General features: G+C 40.0%; 1 protein-coding gene across 10 annotated transcripts in view; it reads right to left on the reverse strand.

Annotated features, from left to right (window-relative positions):
- Positions 1-232: 232 nt before the first annotated feature.
- The window catches only part of klf12b (Kruppel like factor 12b), a 212,167-nt gene continuing 188,915 nt past the window's right edge, over positions 233-23,484 (reverse strand). For all 10 annotated transcript variants that reach the window (XM_057852549.1, XM_057852546.1, XM_057852544.1 and 7 more), the window contains 2 exons: positions 3,318-3,475; positions 233-564 (listed from right to left, as the gene is read on the reverse strand). In XM_057852549.1, the coding sequence (XP_057708532.1) occupies positions 383-564; positions 3,318-3,475 (340 nt within the window). In that variant the 3' untranslated portion in view covers positions 233-382. The remainder of the gene's footprint in view (positions 565-3,317; positions 3,476-23,484) is intronic.

Consider the following 23,484-nt stretch of genomic DNA (forward strand, 5'->3'; position numbering starts at 1 on the left):
ATTCAAAGTCAAGAGGAAATCATCCGTGATCAAGTGGCGCCCTCTGCTGCCGATTCAGATCTAAGGAGCCAGCATCATTTAAAAATGAGCAGGAAAAAAAAGAGAAATATCCTCACTCTGGGGTCTTTCACATTATAAAGACAAAAAAAGATAGCATCCACCCTCATTCCATTAAAGAGTCCATGTTAAAAATTTCCAAACAGTGCTGTAAAAGACAATTAAGGATCCTGACTGTCTATTCTTTCTGAGAGGATCCCCGATTGACCCTGTTTCTTTCTTTCCTGCCGCCGCCGTGCGTCCAGTCCAGCTGAAGAACATTTCCCAGGGAGATCCGGCTCCCCCGCGTGCCGTGATTCCTTTCCGTCCCGGCTGCCGTTTTTCCTCACACAAGCATGTGTCGGCGCCGGTGCAGGGCTAAGTGGTCCGAGCGGGAGAAGCTGCGGTCGCAGTCCGCGCACTTGAAGGGTTTGACGCCCGTGTGCTTCCGGTAGTGGCGGGTCAGCTCGTCGGACCGGGCGAACTTCCACGTGCAGCCGTCCCAGGTGCATTTGTAAGGCTTTTCTCCTGATAAGAACGCAGAAACACACATTAGCTCCATTGTGTTATTTATATTTACTGTAATATTCTGCCAAACGTTGCCGGTCCATGGAAAAAAAAGGGCCCACAATACACTGGTCCGTGGGGCAAAAAAGGTTGGGTACCACTGCTACAGTCAGGGTAAAAAAGTATTTAAACACCCTGCCATTTTGCAAGTTCTCCCACTGAGAAATTATGGGTGGGAGGAGCTGGTCAATGACCTGAAAGGAGCTGGGACCACTATTTCCAAGGTTACTCTTGGTAATTCACTAAGATGTCATGGTTTACAATTATGCATGGCAGTGCTTCAACCAGTACATGTCCAGGCCCGTTTCAAGTTTGCCAGTGACCATTTGGATGATCCAGAGGAGTCATGGGAGCAGTGTTGTTTTCGTCAACGATGACTATAACGAAAATATATCGTCGACGAACTTTTTTTGTCATGATGATAACGAGCTAAAAACGTGTTTTGCGAGACTAAAACATAACAACACCAATGCCAGTTTTCGTCTGACAAACACCATCCCTACTGTGAAGAATGGGAGTGGTAGCATCTGATGATGACGAGACGATAACGAGCTAAAAATGTGTTTTGTGGGACTAAAACTTTACATGAATGCCAGTTTTCGTCTGACGAACACCATCCCTACTGTGAAGCATGGGGGTGGTAGCATTTGATGATGACGAGACCATAACGAGCTAAAAACGTGTTTTGCAAGACTAAAACATAACACGAATCCCAGTTTTTGCCTGACGAACACCATCCCTACTGTGAAGCATGGGGGTGGTCGTATCTGATGAGGACGAGACGATAACGAGCTAAAAATGTGTTTTGCGAGACTCAAACATAACAACACGAATGCCAGTTTTCGTCTGACGAACACCATCCCTACTGTGAAGCATTGGGTTGGTAGCATCTGATCATAACGAGACGATAACGAGCTAAAAATGTGTTTTGCGAGACTAAAACATAACACGAATGCCAGTTTTCGTCTGACGAACACCATCCCTACTGTGAAGCACGGGGGTGGCAGCATCTGATGATGACGAGACGATACCGAGCTAAAAACTTGTTTTGTGAGACTAAAACATAACAACACGAATGCCAATTTTCGTCTGACGAACACCATCCCTACTGTGAAGCATGGGGTTGGTAGCATCTGATCATGACGAGATGATAACGAGCTGATGTGGGAAAATATTACATTATGCTTTTGTGACGTATGATTGCTTCTGTGACATAGATTGTAACAACTTCTATTGTTTTTCACCTTGTTCCCATAGTTAGGAGTTGCGCTTGAGAATCTCACGAGATAACTTGTTTTGCACCATACTACACGCCTGGGTCCCATAGTTACACGCCTGGGTCCTATAGAGATAACTTGTTTTGTACCAATAATATTTACCATTTGTTGGCATCTGTTACAGCACAGCTCATTTGTCCCATGTGAAAAGCCCTTCTTCAAGGGGGCTGAACCAAAAGTAGCTTAAATGTTTGTGATTGGACGGGGCCGCGCCGCTCGGGGGCGGAAGTTGGCCTCTCCGCCTCCAAGGGGTTCGTCCTTACAAAACCGGACATTTCCGGGCGACCCGTGAGGTCCACCAGCGGGTCACGTACGGATCGCCTGGCTTTTGTCCTTTTGACGCTTTACTGGAGTGTTGTTGGCTTCGCACTCGTTTGTCACGGTAAGCGATTTTCATTTCTAAAGGACAAGTTGTGCTGTAACGTAACGCGGGGATTCTGAGATTGACAAACTCAAATCTAGCATCACGTTACCATTTGTTTGCTTGTTTTTGATATCTGTTTGCTTGCTTTTGTGGGATTGTAATCAATAAATCTCATTTATTCTGCATTTTCTAATCAATAAACATTGTCTATTGAGCAAAAGTGTGCCTGTTACTGATTCACCGCGAACCTGGAAATTTCGGAAAACACGAGCTAAAAACGTGTTTTGCGAGACTAAAACATAACACGAATGCCAGTTTTCGTCTGACAAACACCATCCCTACTGTGAAGCATGGGAGTGGTAGCATCTGATGATGACGAGACAATAACGAGCTACAAACGCGTTTTGCGAGGTAAAACATAACGACACGAATGCCAGTTTTCGTCTGACGAACACCATCCCTACTGTGAAGCATGGGGGTGGTGGCATCAGGCTTTTATGGTGTTTTCTGCATATGGGACTAGGCGACTGCACTGTATTAAAGAGAGGATGGCCAGGGCCATGTATTGTGAGATTTTGGGGAAAAACCTCCTTCCCTCAGTTAGAGCATTGAAAATGGGTCGTGACTGGATCTTCCAACATGACAGTGGACCAAAGCGGACAACCAGAATAACCAAGGAGTGGCTTCGTAAAAGGCATATTAAGGTTCTGGAGGGGCCTAGCCAGTCTCCAGACCTAAGCCCAATAGAAAATCTTTGGAGGAGGCTCAAACGCTGTGTTTCTCAGTGACAGCCCAGAAACCTGATTGTTCTAGAGAAGATCTGTGAGGAGCAATGGTGCAAAAGTATAATACAAATAAATTGTTAAAATATCATACACTGTGATTTCTGATTTTTTTTAAACATTTGGACAAGCACCTACCATGAAAATTTCAAACCCGATCAAATTTTTTAATTGTGGGAGAACTTCGCAGGGTGTTTTAATACTTATTTTCCTCAATGTACGTATCTCCTGTATGGATTCTCATAAGATTGTTAAATGCGCATGATTTAGCCGGGTATAAACGCTACTGACCTGTATGTGTCCTCCGATGTGCTTTTAAATGGGAACTTTTGGTGTAAACCTTATTGCAGCCCTCAAAGTCGCACCGGTGAATTCTCCGCTTTTTGGAATCCGGCGACTCCGACCTCCGGGGACGCCGAATGCTTTCAATACTGAACGGTGACATTGAACTGTAAAACAAAAGAAGGAACGTTAAGAACATTTTGCACTCTGCCAGAACTGTTTGAATGACACACACTTGACATGTGCAAATTCGCCAGTAGATGGTAGTGTAAGCTTGCATTGAAATAAAAGATACATGATGCTTTACTCATTGCTTCAGTACTGAATTGTCATATTCAGTACATCAGCATGATTTTGTTCTCCATGTACTTCTATTGTCAATCAGTATTTCTTGACTGATAAGTTATTGAGATCACTTTGATGTCATTTTTCAGTTTTTCACGGAGAGGATTTTTGATATTCAGTAGTTGGCGAGACAATCCATTGCGTAAATTTCCAGGGGCCCCAAAACCTCAGATAGAGAGTCGCAATTATAGTAAAACGAACATAAAACAAAGGTGGGGAGAGTAGCCAAAGATTTTACTCAATTAAGAATAGTGTTACTTCTAAACATTATTACAAAAGTAAAAGTAGTCATCCAAAAAATGTACTCAGGTACAAGTAAAAAAGTGTTTGGTGGAAAGAATACTAATGTTATGAGTAACATTGTGAGTAACTGCTTACGATGTTGTTGTTTTTTTTTCCCCAATTGGTATTTTCTCAGCACAGTTATATGAACAGTTTTTATTATACTTTAAAGTAGAAGAAGACTACAATCTTCTACATAACCACGTTAATCCAAAGAAATACCAAAAAAATATAAATTGAATTCCAGCGAGAGAAAAAAAAATACAGAAATGTAGCATTATTTATCCAAATAGCATGAGTGCCCCATAGTGGAGAAAACTTATTTCCTATTATGAAGCTAAAAGAAAGATCTCTTCAGTTTTCCATGGTCAATCAGTGCCAAATAAAATCCGAGCTTCGAATCATGTTGATGGCAGCGCACTATGTCAAAAAGGGCTGCAGCTATCGAATATTTTAGTAGTCGATTAATCGATGAACTATTTAGTTCGAATAATCGAGTAATCGGATAAGGAACATAAAAAATTAAAATACCTGAGCTGAGCCTCAAACGGTATAAAAAAATGAGGATCTATGTACAACAAAAGAACAGTTGGCTAACTTACATAGCAAAAGTCCACTAGCTTAAATGCTATAAAATGCTAACTTTTTTTTTTTTTTTTTTTACAATGCTCTTAACAAATGTTTCAGACACATATTCCCACAAAAAATTGCTAAATATACCTAAAAACTAAATTACGAATGCAATAAAACAAAACATTAGCTCATGTTGGTCTTAACAGGGAGCAGATGTATTCAGCCATGTGAAATGAGGTAGTCTAGAGGGCCATGTATCCACCCAAATCAATAAAACTAAATGCAAACACTTTCAAAACAAGCCATTCCAACGCCACTTTAATTAAACGAGTACTCAGAGCAGCAAAATTCAATTTGAATCTTTTTTTCTCATCGAATCCCCGAGTTAATCGATTAATCGTTGCAGCACTGATGTCAAATACTTATTTTTTATGGTGCTTTAAAGATGATTGAACAGGCCGGCTTGAGTCTGATTGGTGTAATGGAGTCATGTGATTGTTGTTGCTATTGGTAGCGCCACTGTTGGGGTCTCCGGTGAAAAAAGTAAAATCTAATATGGCATCTTTCCTTTTCAAAAACTATTCTATCGCTGTCATCATTATTGTTTTGCTAGCGGCTAATGCTACTGTCACATCCACCTGATGCATCACTAAACAAAGTAATAAGCTACGTGTTGCCACCTGTTGATAAGGAGGAGTACTACATGATTGCCGACCATTGGACACAGCAGACACTTGGCAATAGCACTTTTACTGATTCATTTTATTCAGTTTTAAAACAATTACATGAAACACTGCCATAATCGTCCGATAAAGACCGATATCTAGGCAGATTCTGACTTGTACTGGTGCCCTTTAACCACATGGGGGCCCAGTGCACAGAGTATTACACGCATATGTGGTTTGGCTGCCCTGAAGTAAGGGAACTGTCTCATATTTACACTTTTCAGTTGACGATAAAAACGAATATTCATAATATTTACAGTACACGGATGCGGAGACTTTGTTGGCCTTAGGCTACCAGGCAACTCAATGCGCAATTGTATTGTATTGCATTTCGTTATGCATTTGAGAAGGCCCGATGAGGAAGCATGAGAGCGGAAGATCGAGGGGTGGGTTCAGGCGCCAGACAGTTCACCCAAGGGACTGTCGCCACCGCAGCTACGACACTTCCTGTTTCCTTCTGAGTCTTTTACCACCATTTTTTTTTTCAAGTTCTCATAAAAGAAAAAAGAAAACATGCAGTTCATACGAAAAAGATTGCATCAGACACCTGTTGCACTTGGCTCTTTACCAAAGCCAAGATGTAAAGGAAATTCTTGTGAAACTTCCTTTCATGCCAGTACATTAACCTGCACAAAACATCCAACTTTGATTTTAAGGTTTAGTAAGTATTTACAGTTTTTCTCATTGCTTTGGTTTGTTTCTCAGATCAGAATAATAATTCTCAAGACTAATTGTTCAATCCTCATGGTCGCACAAGTAGCAAAACAACATAGATTACCTGCAAAAGCCAGTTTTCTGTGCAAAATACTTCGTCTATCCATAGACTTCATAACGATATTGACGGGAAACATTCCCAAGACACTGCCTTCGGTTGCAGTTATTTTCAAACACATGCAGCGATCCAACGCCAGATTTAGGTTGAAAAAGTACACAGACAAACAGGAAGGATTGTCTCAGGAGCGAGTTGTTCGAGGATTCAAGGCAATTATTATATTTTTCGTATCATGCATGCATTTTGAAACGTTGTGAAGAAAATCAATGGGAGAAATTAACTGCTACGGCATTGGCGTCATGATTCGCAATATTTAACGTAAAATAAATTCTACCTGCACGGTTTTTCTGCTTTTAACCAAGAATCGAGACCGTTTTACATCCATATCTAGAAAGACTTCAGGGATTTAAGCATTTATTCACAAGAATTTAAAGCTCTTTGTGGTGATAAGGCAGCGCCACAGTGGCCTAAAGCAGCACATTCGCCATATTTACGTAAAATAAATGCTAACTGCCCAATTTTTTTGCTTTTAACCACTAATCCAGACTGTTTTACGTCCATATCTATAAAGAATTTAGACATTTAAGCGTTTATTCAGAAGATTTTTCAACGTAAAAAGCTCTGTCCGTCTTTCCATTCGGTCAGCTTTGACGGAGATAAGCCCAGGGGTGAAAGTCGGCCAGAACGGTCAAGAACGCAGTTCCGGTATAAGATTCAGGGCCAGAACGCAGTTCCGGTATACGATTCAGGGCCGGAATGCTGTTCCGGTATAAGAATCAGGGCCGGAATTCTGTTCCGGTACACGGTGCTTTGATTACAAAAATACGACGGCAACTGTCAAAACGCTATGTTAAGAAAAACAAAAAAAAAACAAAAAAAAGCCAAGCTGCCACACATGCATTTCATTTCCAAGAAGAAAACAATCTACCAACATAAGATTTACATACACAAGTCTTAACAAGCATAATAAAGTGCTTGTATAGCATAATCTGTTTCCACCAATATTCATTATTTATTTTATACTAAAGATACACGATAATATCGGTCGCCGATAATTATCGGCCGATAATGGCAATTATGACATCACACAGATAATCCAGATAATAAAAAAATTGAACCGATAATGCAATCCGATAATTATATACTTGATTTTGCCTCCAAATGTGCGCAACCGAAGAATTCAGCACGCCGCCTCCTCAACCCCTCCCCTCTCTGAAGCCCCTGAGGGAGGAGGGGTTGAGGAGGCGGAGTTACACGACAAGAAGTAGTTGAATATTATGGCGGCTGTTTCTAAAAAAACGACGCTCTCGCCATCTGCGAAATATGTACCGTAGAAGTCCCACGAGGCAGAAAGAAAGCGTCCTCATTCAAAACCACTAACCCAACAGCCATTTAAACCTGCATCACAAAGATTTTTGGAAGAATACGAGGCTGCTGCTAACAGGAATGCTAAAGCTATTGTAAACACTAAGTTAAACTACAGGGCTTGTGACGATACAGAGTTGGGCTGTTTGGGAATGCAGCCGAAGGCGGGTGGTAAATTCGCATCTAAGGCTAAACACCGGCACGACTGGAGACCGATAGTCGGCAAGTAGCCGTCTTCTGACGGAGCCCGCCGCTCTGGCCGGTCCGGCAGGCCGCCGCCAAGCCCGGTTCCCCGGCCTCGGGACCTCCAGCGAACACCCCGGTTTCGTGGTGCGTTCCCCCACGGCGTGCGAGCAGAGCCAGGACCCGAATACGCCGCGGCGAACGGGCCGGGGCGGGCGGATTATTCGGTACGTAGCTGCCGCCGAGACGAGACACGGTTTTTTCGAGCAGAGCCAGGACCCGAATACGCCGCGGCGAACGGGCCGGGGCGGGCGGATTATCCGGTACGAACGTAGCTGCCGCCGCGGCCGAGACAAGACTTTTTTTTTTTCTTTCTTTTTACCTAAATGACCCGAGAGCCAACGCCCTGGATAAAAAAATAATGCAGTTTATACGACCACCATTCTTCATGAAAAAGTGATGTCCAGTAAGCAAGCTTATCATGACGGCACAGTGGTTAGATGATAATTTAAACATGGAGAAAACGAAGTCAGCCAGTCAATAAAGCATTCAGTATGTTAAATGACGAGCGGTCAGATGACTTTGTAACGCTGCCTTTATTTTAGGCTTAACAAAACTCAGGCACAAAACAACACGCACGGAGATGCGAACTCCAACACCGTCCAAATAGTCCTGCCGTGTATCAGTTTAGCTGCTGTAAAGCAAATGTCGATAAAGCCGCAAATGTAAACAAAGCGCTGCAGAATGGGTACATGACATCTCGCTCTTTTGAGTTAATCATTTTCACAGTGTGCAACAAAGCATATAACATTAGCAATCACTTTTCAAATTATTTAACTTATTTCTCTGCTCAATTACAGTCACAGTCGATAATCAAATTCTTAAATCAATATTCTGTAGCCACAAATATTATTCAAAATCTTTCCTTCTTCCAAGTTTTTTTTTTTTTTTTTTTTTTAGAATTAAGTATAATAATGTATTGCTTAAAACAAGGCTGTTAAGATTATTTTCAGCTAGCTATTTTTCTTCCAAGAAATCTGAGAGAAATACACTTGAAGCGATGGCAGATAATTTCACTTATTGCCAATAGATTTACACTTAAAACTGACTAGTTTTAAGGAGGTGTGTTTTGCAGTGTATTAATGTTATATATGTTAGGAATGGCTTACTTTTAAAGGCATTTTTGTGCAACTTAGGTATTTACTCTATAAGTAATTGGTTTACCATTACACAATGTCAGACAATCTGCATTATTTAGATGTTTGAATTGACGACTTGTTCATATTTTATGTTGAAAAAAAGAGCAATAAATTATATTTTTGCACAGTAATATTTTTTTTTGTGTATACTTTAAAATTTTCCATTAATCTTTTAATAGAATTATCGGCTTGACATTATCGGTTATCGGTTGGAATGGGGAGAAAATTATCGGTTATCGGTATCGGTTGAAAAATGTATTATCGTGCATCACTATTTTATACCACGGACGGCATGGAGGTTTCCCCAGCTGCTGCAGTTATCTGAGTCTGACGATGATGAGTCACATCAATGTGCGAATGCACGCAGCAAAGCAAAACGCCTGGATTCATTTATCCAATCAATTGGCTGACATACTGACATGTGATCAGCAGAGATCTTATTGGTTCAAATGTGCATGTTTTCTGGAACAGTTAAAAAAAAAAAAAAAAAAAAGGTTGTTGAATTGATGCGACAAAAAAGGCAATGCCACATAAAATGGATCAAATGTTGAAGAGCAATGAAGGAGTTGAGGAAGCTTATTTATCATATTTCGTTTTATCTGCTCTAAAGGGGAGGTTCAGAGCATCTTAACTTTCAATGTGCACTTTGGACTTTTATTTGGTCATTTATTTTAGGCTACTTATTCATTTCCTTATGATTTTAAAAAAAGTCAATGTTTGCGCTATCTTCAAAATATATTCCATTTCACTCTGCATAATATAAGTCATTTGTACTTATTTTTCTGAATGTATGTTACCTAGATGTATATTATTTAAAAAATGTAAATGTTTACATTAACTTCAATTTTAATATACATCCTATGTTCTTAAGTAGTTAAAATTGAGATTTGGCATTTAGTGTGTGAAGAAATGAGGGAAAATTAAAAATTAGGAGATGGAGGTTGGGGTTATTGCTCTTTTTGTTTTTTGTCTTTTATTTTGCAAATCTTTGAAAAAAAATACAATTTTGAATGAAAATCAGTTTTTGTATGAGTTATAGAAATAACTGTGCTAATGCTAAAACAGTTTTCTTTGCATTTCAGTAGTCTAAGAGGCTTAAGCACCCGCCCCCTCCAAAAAAAAAAAAAAAAAAAGAATAAATAAATAAATAAAATTTCTGGCTCCGTGGCGACCTTCACGTCAGGGAGTTCCGGCAAGAAATTCTAGCCACTTTCACCACTGAATAAGCCCCCTAATAATTGGCCGCGCGGCCCGTGTACCGTCAATATATTATGAAGTCTATGGTCTATCCTGTGTTAATGAACATCTCAGTGCTGTCAGAATGATAAGTCCTTGTTTCATTGTTTACAGACAAGACAGACTGTCTTGTCTGTACAACACAATGACCCAAAACACACTTCAAAAAGCACTAGAAAATAGTTTGAGAGAAAGCACTGGAGACTTCTAAAGTGGCAAGAAATGAGTCCAGACCTAAATCCCATAGAACACCTGTGGAGAGGTCTGAAAATGGCAGTTTGGAGAAGGCACCCTTCAAATCTCAGAAACCTGGAGCAGTTGGCCAAAGAAGAATGGTCAAAAATTCCAGCAGAGCATTGTAACAAAGTCATTGATGGATACCGGAAGCAGTTGTTCGCAGTTATTTTGTCTATTGGTTATGCTACCAAGTATTAGGCTAAGGGTGCCAATACTTATTTTGGGGGTTTTGTGTAAAATGATAATGACTTCATTTTGTAAATTTCATTCTCTTTTGTGAAATTTCATTGCAAGCAAAATAAATGAAGATATTAGTACCAAAGCATTTGTAGTTGCAATCATTTTCTGAGAGAAATCGAGCAGTATCTGACAGAATTGCACAGGTGCCAACACTTTCGACCAGTAATGTAAAAAGGTTGTCCGCCCGATTGCCTGCCTGAGTGGTCCACTGCCCGACAAAGCCAAGGCAGACCTGCCCAGCAAACACTCAAGATGCTAATTGGGCAATCCAACACTGGTTTTGCGATTGTGAATGGGAATGACTAATGCGGAGCTCAATGCTCACAAAAGATTAGATGCTGATTAGAGTCCAACGTACCAACAGCGGGCGTGGTTTGCAGGGTTGCGTGGTTTGTAGCGGCTGTCGCATGGCTCTGGGCTGCAGTCAGACCCTTCTTGCTTTTATTGGTCAATATCTTGTTCACCTGTCTAATCTTGCTTGTACTTGTGTTGCTCAGCTACGGTATAGTTGCACGGGGCTTATCGATTGCGCCGGAACAAACAATTAAACCAAAGCGACAATTTGAAATGTATTGGATGAAAAAGTACAGCTACATGCTGTAAAATGGAGTGAAGTAAAAAAGTACTGTATTGGCCCGAATATGAGACGGTGTTTTTTGCATTGAAATAAGACTGAAAAAGAGGGGGTTGTCTTTTATTCGCAGTCTAGACATTACACCTATTCACAACGCTAGATGGCGCCAGATATCATTGAAGCAATGTTCTGTCGTGACAAATCTCAGCTACTCGCCCCATTCACGATGCTCGATGGCGCGTGATATCACTGGAGTAGGGCTGTAAAACGATTAAAATTTTTAATCGAGTTAATCACAGCTTAAAAATTAATTAATCGTAATTAATCGCAATTCAAACTATCTATAATATATGCCATATTTTTCTGTAAATTTTTTGTTGAAATGGAAAGATAAGACAATACGGATATATACATTCAACATACTGTACATAAGTACTGTATTTGTTTATTATAACAGTAAATCAGCAAGATAACATTAACATTCTGTTAAAGCAATCCATGGATAGAAAGACTTAGTTCTTAAAAGATAAATGTTAGCACAAGTTATAGAAATTTTATATTAAAACCCCTCTTAATGTTTTCGTTTTTAATAAAATTTGTAAAAATTTCAATAAAAAAATAAACTAGTAGAACGCCATTGTTGATGTCAATAATTACACAATGCTCATTGTGCTGAAACCCATTAAATCAGTCGCACCCAAGCGCCAGCAGAGGGCGACAACACACACAAAAAAAAAAACACGTAACAAGTGAACATGACATTGCTGTCATTTTAATCTGTTTGAGCGGGGCATGTGTGTTAATTTCGTCAAATATTTTAACGTGATTAATTTAAAAAATTAATTACCGCCCGTTAACGCGATAATTTTGACAGCCCTACATTGAAGCGATGTTCTGTCATGACAGATCTCAGCTTATTTATTTACATTTCAAAAACCAGAAGCCATTCATTTACGAATGTGATTGCACTTTAGTTTACATATTTAAATATGTAAATATGTGTTCAGATATTAAGATTTGAATGAGGCAAAATAACATGCTTTTTCTCTCAAATATATTGTTATAATCATTTGTTTCGGATGTACTGTAATTATTTTCTGTATAAAAATTAATTTGGTGTTCAAAATGTCTTTTTTCAAACTTGAGTCTTGAAAAATAGGGGTCCTCTTATAATCAGGGCCGTCTTATATTCGGGCCAATACGGTACTTCTTCATATTTTTACCAAGTAAAGTACAGATACGCAAAAAAATTTACTTACGTACAGTAACGAAGTACTTTTACTTTGTTCCATTCCAACACTGGATGTAGGCACTTGGCTGAATTGTTTTTTTGTCCAATCAGTATTGGCATCGGCCTCTGAAAATCCCAAATCGGTTGACCTCTAACTTGTACACAGTTGACATTCAAGATCTTCATGAAGAGTGGCTGCTCCAAATCAAAACAAATAGAATACAGAGAAACTAATTGGAGGAAAATCAAGCTTTCATAACAACAAAGCGTGCTATTAGCTCATTAATCCATTACTTTGCATAAGCGAATCTTGTGTTTGATGCTATCGTAACATAGCTGTAATGATCAATTGGCGCTACTTGCCTCGTGTGAGCCCCGAGGCAAAGCCAGCTACGCCGCCTCTAAACTTCTGTGTTTATTTATGTCTCCAGGGGAAAAAAAGGAAGTAGCACTTTGAAAGCATTTTAAACATCGCTGACCTTTGTTCAACTTTTCTTTCTGCTTTCTCGCTCCAAAACAGAAGCTGATCAAAATGTGTGTGTCGGGATCCTGCTTTATTAACACAATAGCATCTGTGTGTTTGCCGAAAGGAAAGCGGGTCATGCTAACGGCCGGGGTTCTCACGATGCGTCTAATTGCGGCTTTGCAGAGAAAACAGGAAAGGACGTGAGAAAGTGTGCCCTGGGTGGCCTCCCGTCGGCCATTGTGGTACCTGTCAGAGGATATGACTCTTAGCACTGCTGCGCTCCTGCCACCTACACGCCGCACTTAGCTCCACCACGTCTTGTGTAACCGGCAAGAGTGATGTGTCGACTTAGAAGACGGTATACTCAGAAGCACGACATGCCTCGCATTCATTAAGACCCTTAATATTGACTGATATTGTCGAGACTCCGGCTCTAATGGGCCTCAACGTGCAGACACACAAAGAAAAACAGTGTCAAGCAAAGTTAAGAGGTACAGATGGAAATGTTTCAAATGAGGTATTATTGCCATTACCTGCCACAAAACAGATTCGGTTTTTTTTTTTTTTTCACGTAAGGACCTTAACTTTTCTTGGCACCTGTGTTGTTTTCGTCAACGATGACGATCACGAACATACACTCCCCGGCCACTTTATTAGGTACACCTGTCCAACTGCTCGTTAACACTTAATTTCTAATCAGCCAATCACACGGCGGCAACTCAGTGCATTTAGGCGTGTAGACATGGTTTAAGACAATCTCCTGCAGTTCAAACCGAGCATCAGTATGGGGAAGAAAGGTGATTTGAGTGACTTTGAACGTGGCATGGTTGTTGGTGCCAGAAGGGCTGGTCTGAGTATTTCAGAAACTGCTGGTCTACTGGGATTTTCACGCACAACCATCGCTAGGGTTTATAGAGAATGGTCCGAAAAAGAAAAAATATCCAGTAAGCGGAAATGCCTTGTTGATGCGAGAGGTCAGAGGAGAATGGCCAGACTGGTTTGAGCTGATAGAAAGGCAACAGTGACTCAAATAACCACCCGTTACAACCAAGGTAGGCAGAAGAGCATCTCTGAACGCACAGTACGTCGAACTTTCAGGCAGATGGGCTACAGCAGCAGAAGACCACGCCGGGTGCCACTCCTTTCAGCTAAGAACAGGAAACTGAGGCTACAATTTGCACAAGCTCATCGAAATTGGACAATAGAAGATTGGAAAAACGTTGCCTGGTCTGATGAGTTCGATTTCTGCTGTGACATTCGGATGGTAGGGTCAGAATTTGGCGTCAACAACATGAAAGCATGGATCCATCCTGCCTTGTATCAACGGTTCAGGCTGGTGGTGGTGGTGTAATGGTGTGGGGAATATTTTCTTGGCACTCTTTGGGCCCCTTGGTACCAATTGAGCATCGTTGGAACTAGGGATGTCTCGATCCAGGTTTTTGCACTTCCGATCCGATACCGATACTGGCCGATACCGATACCGGCCTCTCTGAGCATGTATTAGAGTTTAAAGTTATTTAGCCTCCTTACTTATTTGTCAGACTCATGTTGAAAAGGGTTTTAGTAGTCTTGATAACAACTTGCCAGCTGAATTAGGTGAGTTGTAATAACACATAATGGTTGGTAACAAGAAACTGACCTGTTTATTAAATGATAAAAGTAAAACACACAAACAACCTCAAACTATTAACTATTACACACTCCCTTTGATTTGCTTGCCCAGCCCGATAAAACCCCAAATTTTAAGTTTTATTTGTAGGCACGAGCCCGAAAAAAACAAAATTTTATGCTTTATTTGTGAGGACTCAGGAGGGATGCGTGGTTACGTTTTGGTTGATCACGTTTGGTGACGCCAGTGCATATATGCATAATGATAACAAATTATAGCCTTTCTTTTGTAACAAATTCTCCCAGTTAAACAAGACTGTAAGATGGATATTCAATAAACATTTGTATATTTTATATTTGCATGTGTGTTCTAACAGGTGGATAATGGATTTGACATTTATTTTAATCTCCTCGAGTTGGCAGAAAAAAACCCCAAAGTTTTCTCAATGTTTAAATACATATTTTTATCATTATAAATGCATTTACACAGCGAAATAACGCTGGAAAAGTACATACATACATACATCGTTTTAGTATAAATATATAATTTTTTTTTTTTTTTTTTTTTGAAAAAAGTCTGCCCGATGCGTCTAAACCCCACTTTACTCACGAGAGATAATGGCTCGTCATCCAGAATGATTCCTTCGGCAATGACTCTTCCCTGGGCTTTGGGACTGTCAAGTGCCAGTTTGTCACGCATAGCAAAAGTTTCTGCCAGTGTTCGTTGCGTATGACCTTTCTTTCTGTCTTCGGTTTTCTCCTTATACTCCTCATATACACCTCATACTCCTTGTATTGTTTGTGGTGGTATTTCGATAAATGCTTGATTAGTTTGGTTGTATTAACACTTCTTACAGCTTTACCACCACCCTTGACTTTATTGTGGCATATGTTGCACTCTGCCTCTTCGTCTTTGTCGTCCTTTAAAGTGAAATAATCCCACACAGCTGACATTTTTACCGATAGTCTCTCAGTCAATTGGGAGACGGTAATGTAGTGTGTTGAAGGTGTGCTTAAAATGCGGACCGGATTTTAGGGAAACCGAAGCAAAAACTGGAATGGATTATGTAAGTCGGTGCACTGGAAAACCCGGACCGGTCTTTCAAAAAAAAAACTGGATCGGAAGTCTCGATCGGAATTTTTCCGTGTCGGTCGATCCGATACCGATACGCATTTTTTTGCCCATATCGGCGTCCGATCGGGACATCTCCAGTTGGAACGCCACAGCCTACCTGAGTATTGTTGCTGACCATGTCCATCCCTTTATGACCACAATGTACCCAACTTCTGATGGCTACTTTCAGCAGGATAATGCGACATGTCATAAAGCTGGAATCATCTCAGACTGGTTTCTTGAACATGACAATGAGCTCACTGTACTCAAATGGCCTCCACAGTCACCAGATCTCAATCCAATAGAGTATCTTTGGGATGTGGTGGAACGGGAGATTCGCATCATGTATGTGCAGCCGACAAATCTGGACCAACTGTATGATGCCATCATGTCAATATGGACCAAACTCTCTGAGGAATGCTTCCAGCACCTTGCTGAATCTATGCCACTAAGAATTGAGGCAAAAGGGGGTCCAACCCGTTACTAGCATGGTGTACCTAATAAAGTGTCCGATGAGTGTATTTCGTAGACGAAAGTTTTTTCAAGACGATGACGAGACGATACCCAGATAGCAGTCCGATGTTGAATAAACATTGATTTTCCATCAAAAATCATCAGTATGGTTGGCATCAAAATTTGCAACAATAAACAATGTTGAATCAATATTGCAAATACCGATGACACCTGACAGTGCCTTTGAAACAATGTTGTTCTATGGTATATCAGGCGAAGGTTGGGTTAACATTAGGAGTAGGAACCTCTTGGTACCTTACGATACGATACGATTTGCGATACAAAGCTCACGATAACGATGATCTGACGATAAGGCGATTCGGGCTGCAGCTATCGAATATTTTAGTAATCGAGTATTCGACTGAAAATTCTATTGATTAATCGAGTAATCGGATAGAACATATATTTCTTTATGTAAAGAACAATTATAAATATACAAGAAAAAACAAGACATTTCACCTAATATTAAACCATTTTCAGACAATGTTTTGATTTTCGATGTACATTTTTGAAAACGGCTAACAATTGCATCTCAGATGTGACTAGAAAAAAGAAAAAAAAAATTCATGGCTTTCACTCAAAAAGCTTCTAGATCTTGTAAAAATCTTATTTCCTACCTAAAAATGTTATTATGCCTGATAACACACATCACTTAAAAGTTAGGCGTTTTTCCCATGTGTGTCAACTGAATTTCCATTTGTGTCAAGCTATTTTTAAGTTCTAGTTAATCAAGTTTTAAGTTAGTCTAAATTTTTAAGTTCTAGTTAATCAAGTTTTAAGTTAGTCTAAATTGTATGTAGGGATGCAACTATCGATTATTTTAGTATTCAATTAATGGATTAACTAGTTAGTTCGAATCATTGAGTAATCGGATAGGGAACATGTAAGCCTGTCGCAATATGCAATAATTCAATTTATCGCGCGATAAATAAAAATGAAGACGGTAATTTTTCCGCTGCGAATTATCGCTTCGTGTGCACGTGTGTGCGCGCGTGCGGCAGACGTGCTGTCAAAAGTTCGGATTCCTCGTTACCAACTGCGCATTGTGCGCAAAATGTATCTTCGTTCCAGGTCCGGCAAAAACTAGCGCCGGAGCCAATTGTTCCCATTATATCCTATTGTTCAACATATACCAGCCGCGTCAGTGCTCCGGAGTGACTGTGAACCATCTACGGCGCGCCTTTGTTGTTGACGCGTGGGCGCTCCCGTCAGGAGTGACACCGTGAACGCCGGATATTTACAACGAAGTCCGACAAAATATTGTTACCGACTTGGCTGGTACGAACAACCTCGCTTTGACAACAAACAGCTGAATGAAATTAAGAGCGCTGTGCTTCAAACTCGTCCTGTTTATGAAAGTCGATTGCCATATGCTGGTGTTGTGTAGTAATGAGCAGACGTGACTTCAGCGGCGCTTGCTAACTTTTTTAATGCACGCACACACTAGATATCATGAAATGGCAAACTAGATGTGCTACGTTCCATGCTATTGGCTACGTGAGCCCAGAGTGATAATGGGACACGTAGTCCATATACTACATAGATGAATTCTAAACTGTCACGTTGAATGGAAGTTAAGAAGGCCAAATCAATCCATACCAGTGACTATAGATAATGTTGCAAATATTTTTAATTCAGTACGTGACACAGATGGATTCGGACCACAAATAGGATGTTTTGCTCATGTAGTAAATCTAGCTACTAAGAGAGCTCTAGCAATCAACAGTGTGCCCTGCCTCACTTTACAAACAGTAAAGATTCTTCTCAGCACTTTTATACAAAATATTTTCAGATCAGTAAGAAGTAAGCACATAAATATTAAGCACTAAAATGCATGTTTATATGATGGCAATTTAATTTTTGCTCGTTAGCAAGAAAAAATAAACCAACAAAGAAACAAAACGAAACAAAAAATATAATTGTTATTTTCTTTACAGAGCATTAAATGAATTGAATCGGATCGAAAATCGTGTCCCCCGTATCAAAAATCGTATCGAACCGTGACTTAACTATATTGTTGCATCCCTATGGAACACTATTGCAGAAGCTGTGACGGGGAAAAGTTTTCATTTGCCTAAATGCTTAAGTCATTAAGTGCAATTTTTATTTTTAACCCATTTTATTTATTCTGTGTTTCTGTGCGGTATCAATATTGTTGTTTTTTACTTATAGGGTATGTCATGCCCTGGGAAAATGTTAATATTCCATCATTTATCCATAAACGCATGCCTTTTGTATTCATATCATGCCACTTCGTGTAATTACACACAAGAAAATGAGAGAAATTTGGCTCGATTGTCAAGCTAAAACGACCGGCGCCCGAGATCTGGCAGATTGTGTGCGTGACGTCACGACAAGTGAAGAGAGTGCCACCGGCCACTAGGGGGGCAGCGCCTGTCTGCATCAATAGAATTCCTTCTAGTGAAGGGAGAATTAGGGGTGTTTTGAGCTGTTTATGCTGATGCATTGTGTTCGTCCTGCACATATTCCAGGTTCCCTCATGAAGAAACACCCCTCGTTGTCAATAAAAGGGGTGTTTCTTCAACAAGAAAAAGGCTCAGTGCTTTAATACTGAATGGCGGCGATGATGGCAGACAATTTCCTTTCTAGTTCCAGCGACGAATCCGACGTAGAAGGACGTAACGAATGTTCATCTAATGGTGACGAGGAGAGTTACGAAGCTTTAATCGGTGTTTTAGGTTACCAATTTGAGCCCAAACGAACGCCAATGCAGCGTAATGAAACGGTCATTGAGGGGAGCAATGACACTGATGAAACATCGGCAGCAGATCGTGTGGGAAACACCAATGATTTGTTTTGCATTTCTTTTTGTGAAGCTGATACACCGTGACTGCAAAATAAAGGAATGCATAGAATAATTATCATTTATTGCGCTATGATAGCTTTTCGCTCTGCCAACAGACACAAATATGAATGGGATCAGAGGATTTGTTCTATATATTTTACGAACGATAATTTAAACACGTGTCCAGTCCTGTATCCAATGCGTGACATTTTTTTATTATAAAAGAGTACTGACTCTGGCCATTTCGAGCTTGGCTGCTCCCCTCCTTTGCTTAGCCTTAGCCTCCTTTGCCACTCATCGTCCTCTTTCTTGATATCTCGGGACATTTAGGTAGCTGTGCACCGCATCTCCTTTGAGCAGCAATCTTTTAGCAAAATCCGATTTCACTTGTCCATAGTTCGAGAAGCTTTCACGTGGAAAATGCACACCACAGAAAAGCGTGCCGGAGGCTGTGTCTAGAAAATTAGCCCTCTTTGCACGGACGAACTTTACCCATTGTCTGCGTAGTCCAGCTTTTTTTTTCGCGTTCGGGAACTCATGGATACTATATTCCGATAAATAACTATTTGTACACCACATAGCACAGCAGTTTTGAACCATTTTTGTGATGTTTTGGTCAAACAAACCCCAACGCTACTCTCTTGTCGTTAAAAAACAATGGCACCTGGCTCCACCTCGACTGTCAATCACTTGTCGTGACGTCCCCGCCCCCGTCGGCTTTTTCCGGAACACTTTCGGGAATGTTCGTCATGTTCGATCTATTTTCGATAATTGCTCATTAATGTGATTGATTTTTTTGTTAACTTTATCAATATTTGTTATCTTGGCACATAACGGTTCTATTGATGTCTCACACCCCCTTTGCCGCTACATACCCTTTAAGAGGCATGGTCTATTGTTTTTAGTTGTGATTTCTTAAAAAGTATTTTTGAATTTAAGAGTAAATATCGCGTGTAAATGGGTGTACTTGATCTATTAATATATACTGTATTCTCACTGTGTTATTGTAAATTGGTTAAAAAAAATTGGGGGGGGCGCAATAATATCGCATATCGCAATAATTTATGAGAATAATTATCGCACACTAAAATTTGTTATCGCGACAGGCCTAGGAACATGAAAAATTCAAATACCTGGTAGAAAAAATAATAATAATAATAAGGATCTACTGTATGTACAACAAAAGAACAATGACTAACATACATAGCAAAAGTCCATTAGCTTAAATGCTATAAAACTAATTTAACAATTGTTCAGATGCACATTCCAGCAAAAAAAGCTATGCTTTAGCATTATGCATTTAGCTAAAATGTTAAATAAATAGGGGTGTAACGGTACACAAAAATCTCAGTTCGGTACGTACCTCGGTTTTGAGGTCACGGTCACTGCCTGACCAAGAAAAGCAGCAGGAGAGAGAGTGAGACTATGTGATCGGATCAGGACAGCTCATCTGTATTTTTTTTTTAAATTGGAAATTGGAAGAAAAAAAACGCGATGGACTGAGGGCGAGAAATTTGAAGCGTGAAATAGCGAGGGATCACTGTACTTCAATAATAACAATAAATGCCACATTTACACTGAATAAAGTTCGTCTCGTTTTGTATTTTACATTCAATTTAAAACAGGGCACAGACTCATTTTGACCCCAGAAAAATGATTACAAATGATTTTAGTATACGGGGCCTTTAATCATGCATGTTCTAAGGACTTTTATGCCTCTCCCACAGCGGCGGAGTCTCTCTTACACCCACATGTACGCACAAAAGCATATGAGCATACACTCCTAGCCTCACTGTTCTCTTTCCACTGCTGCCCTTCCAACAACAGCCCATCCACTGTTCCCCTGGGAAACGCATGAATATGGAAGAGGTTCCTGAAGAAACCTACTCCACACACACGCACACACCTTCTCGCTCTCCTCTCTGATTTCAATCATATTAATATATGGATACCTGGAATGAAAGCTGTGCCCTTAGACACCTCTCTTCTGTGATGCTCTGCATGATGTTTGCCTAAACGTGAGCGCGGAACGAAACCTATCCTTTCTTTTTGAGAGCTGTATGTCAACACAGGCGCATGCGACACATCAACCTTTACGTGTGTGTAACTCGAGACATATTTTTGTTTGTTTTTTTTGGGTTATGTTCCTGGACCGTGAGTTGACCTCCTTGTGGAAGCGGCTGTGCACAGCATAGGAACATGTGTTGATGTACAGCAGGGGCGCATGGACACCTGAGGTCTACTGACGGGAGGGTGAGAGGAGACGGGCACAGCCTGGCTTGACGCTTGGGTAAGGAAAGGTCGGAGCCTGCCAAACTTGGTTCTCCTCTGAATTACCCCGTGCCATGTGCGAGTGTGTGCGCGCCTTCAAACATTGCCACGAAGCAAACAATTTTATCTCAATAAAATGCACAGCAGCAGTACACAACTTGCATTTCACACTGCGCTAACGGCTACAACTGTGATGCTACCTCGGAACGGTTGTTTTCGTCAACGATGACGATAACGAAAATGCAGTGCCCTTCATAATTATTGGCACCCCTGAAAAAGATGTGTTTTTTAACTTCAAATATTTTTTTTAAATTATTCAAATAATATGGGACCCTAACGGGGAAAAAAAGAAAAATCCAACCTTCAATACAAGTGCATTCATTCAGTGGGGAAAAAATCCCACATAAAGAAAAAATTATTTGACATCAAATAATATGTGTCACAATTATTAGCACCCCTGGTGTTAATACTTTGTACAACCCCCTTTCCCTTTCGCCAACAAAACAAAGTCTGGGGTCTGGCATGCCACGAAAGATGCGCATGCTGAAAAGCACATCATACCCACTGTGAAGTATGGGGGTGGGTCAGTGATGCTGTGGGGCTGTTTCTCTTCCAAAGGCTCTGGGAACCTTGTTAGGGTGCATGGCATCATGAATGTTTTGAAATACCAGGACTTTTTAAATCAAAATCTATTGCCCTCTGCACGAAAGCTGAAGATGGGTCGTCACAGGGTCTTTCAGCAAGACAATGACCCTAAACATATGGCCAAATCTACACAGAAATGGTTCACCAGACACAAAACCAAGCTCCTCCCAAGGCCATCTCAGTCCCCATACCTTGTTTTGTTGGCAAAAGGGAGTTGTACAAAGTATTCACACCAGGGGTGCTAATAATTGTGACACACATTATTTGATGTCAAATATTTTTTTCTTTATGTAGGATTTTTTCCCCACTGAATGAATGCACTTGTATTGAAGGTTGGATTTTTCTCTTTTTTTCCCATTAAGGTCACATATTATTTGAATTAGGGCTGTCAAAATTATAGCGTTAACGAGCGGTAATTAAATTAAATGCCCCGCTCAAACAGATTAAAATGACAGCACAGTGAAAGGTGTACTTGTTGTGTTTTTTGGAGTTTTGCCGCCCTCTGCTGGCGCTTGGGTGCGACTGATTATATAGGCTTGCCATGAGCATTGTGTAAGTAATTATTGACATCAACAATGGCAGGCTACTAGTTTATTTTTTGATTGAAAATTTTACAAATTTTATTAAAACGAAACATGAAGAGGGGTTTGATATAAAATTTCTATAACTTCTACCAATATTTATCTTTTAAGGACTACAAGTCTTTCCATCCATGGACAGAATGTTAATAATGGTAATGCCATCTTGTTGATTTATTTGTATAATAAAGAAATACAGTACTTATGTACCGTATGTTGAATGTATATATCCATCTTGTGTCTTATCTTTCCATTCCAGCAATAATTTACAGAAAAATATGGCATATTTTATAGATGGTTTGAATTGCGATTAATTACCATTAATTAATTTTTAAGCTGTAATTTACTCGATTAAATTTTTTAATCATTTGACACCCTTAATTTGAATATAAAAAAAATTATGAGAAGCTAAAAAACACATCTGTTTCAGGGGTGCCAATAATTATGGAGGGCACTGTATTTCGTCAATGAACACTTTCTTCATGACGATGACGTCACGATGACAAGCTAAAAACGTGTCTTGGGAAACTAAAACATAACGAGATGGATGCCAGTAGAACAAGATGAAAATTCACAATAGCATAGACTTAAAAAATCTATTGACCTGACACTTCGTCATTCGTTGCGTCACGCCTTATCAGAGGGGGCGGAGCTTCATTTAGTAATAGCCCAAGACGGCACACGCTCATGTCGGATTAAAGCTTGGATTTACTTACGATTGGATTCAACTAGCGCTGCAACGATTAATCGATTAACTCGAGAGAATTCGATTAGAAAAAAAATATTCGAATTAAATGTTATTGCTTCGAGTATTCGTTTAATTAACGTGACGTTGTAATGGTTTATTTTGAAAGTGTTTGCATCTAGTTTTATTGATGATGGTGGATACACTGCCCTCTGGTCCGCCTCATTTCACATGGCTGAATCCAACTGCTCTCTGTTAAGACCAACGTAATCTAAGTTTTTGTTTGAACTAATGTTTTTTTAATACATTCATTAATTTAGTTTACAAATATATTTGGCCGTTTTTTGTGGGAATATGTGTTTGAACCATTTGTTAAGAGCATTGTAAAAAAAGAAAATGTTAGCATTTTATAGGATTTAAGCTCGCGGACTTTTGCTAAGTAAGTGAGCCAATTGTTCTTTTGTTGTACATAGATCTTCTTTTCTTTTTTTATACCGTTTGAAGCTCAGCTCAGGTATTTTAATTTTC

Source organism: Corythoichthys intestinalis, chromosome 12 (genome assembly GCF_030265065.1).
Source record: "Corythoichthys intestinalis isolate RoL2023-P3 chromosome 12, ASM3026506v1, whole genome shotgun sequence".
Classification (NCBI taxonomy): Eukaryota; Metazoa; Chordata; class Actinopteri; order Syngnathiformes; family Syngnathidae; genus Corythoichthys; species Corythoichthys intestinalis.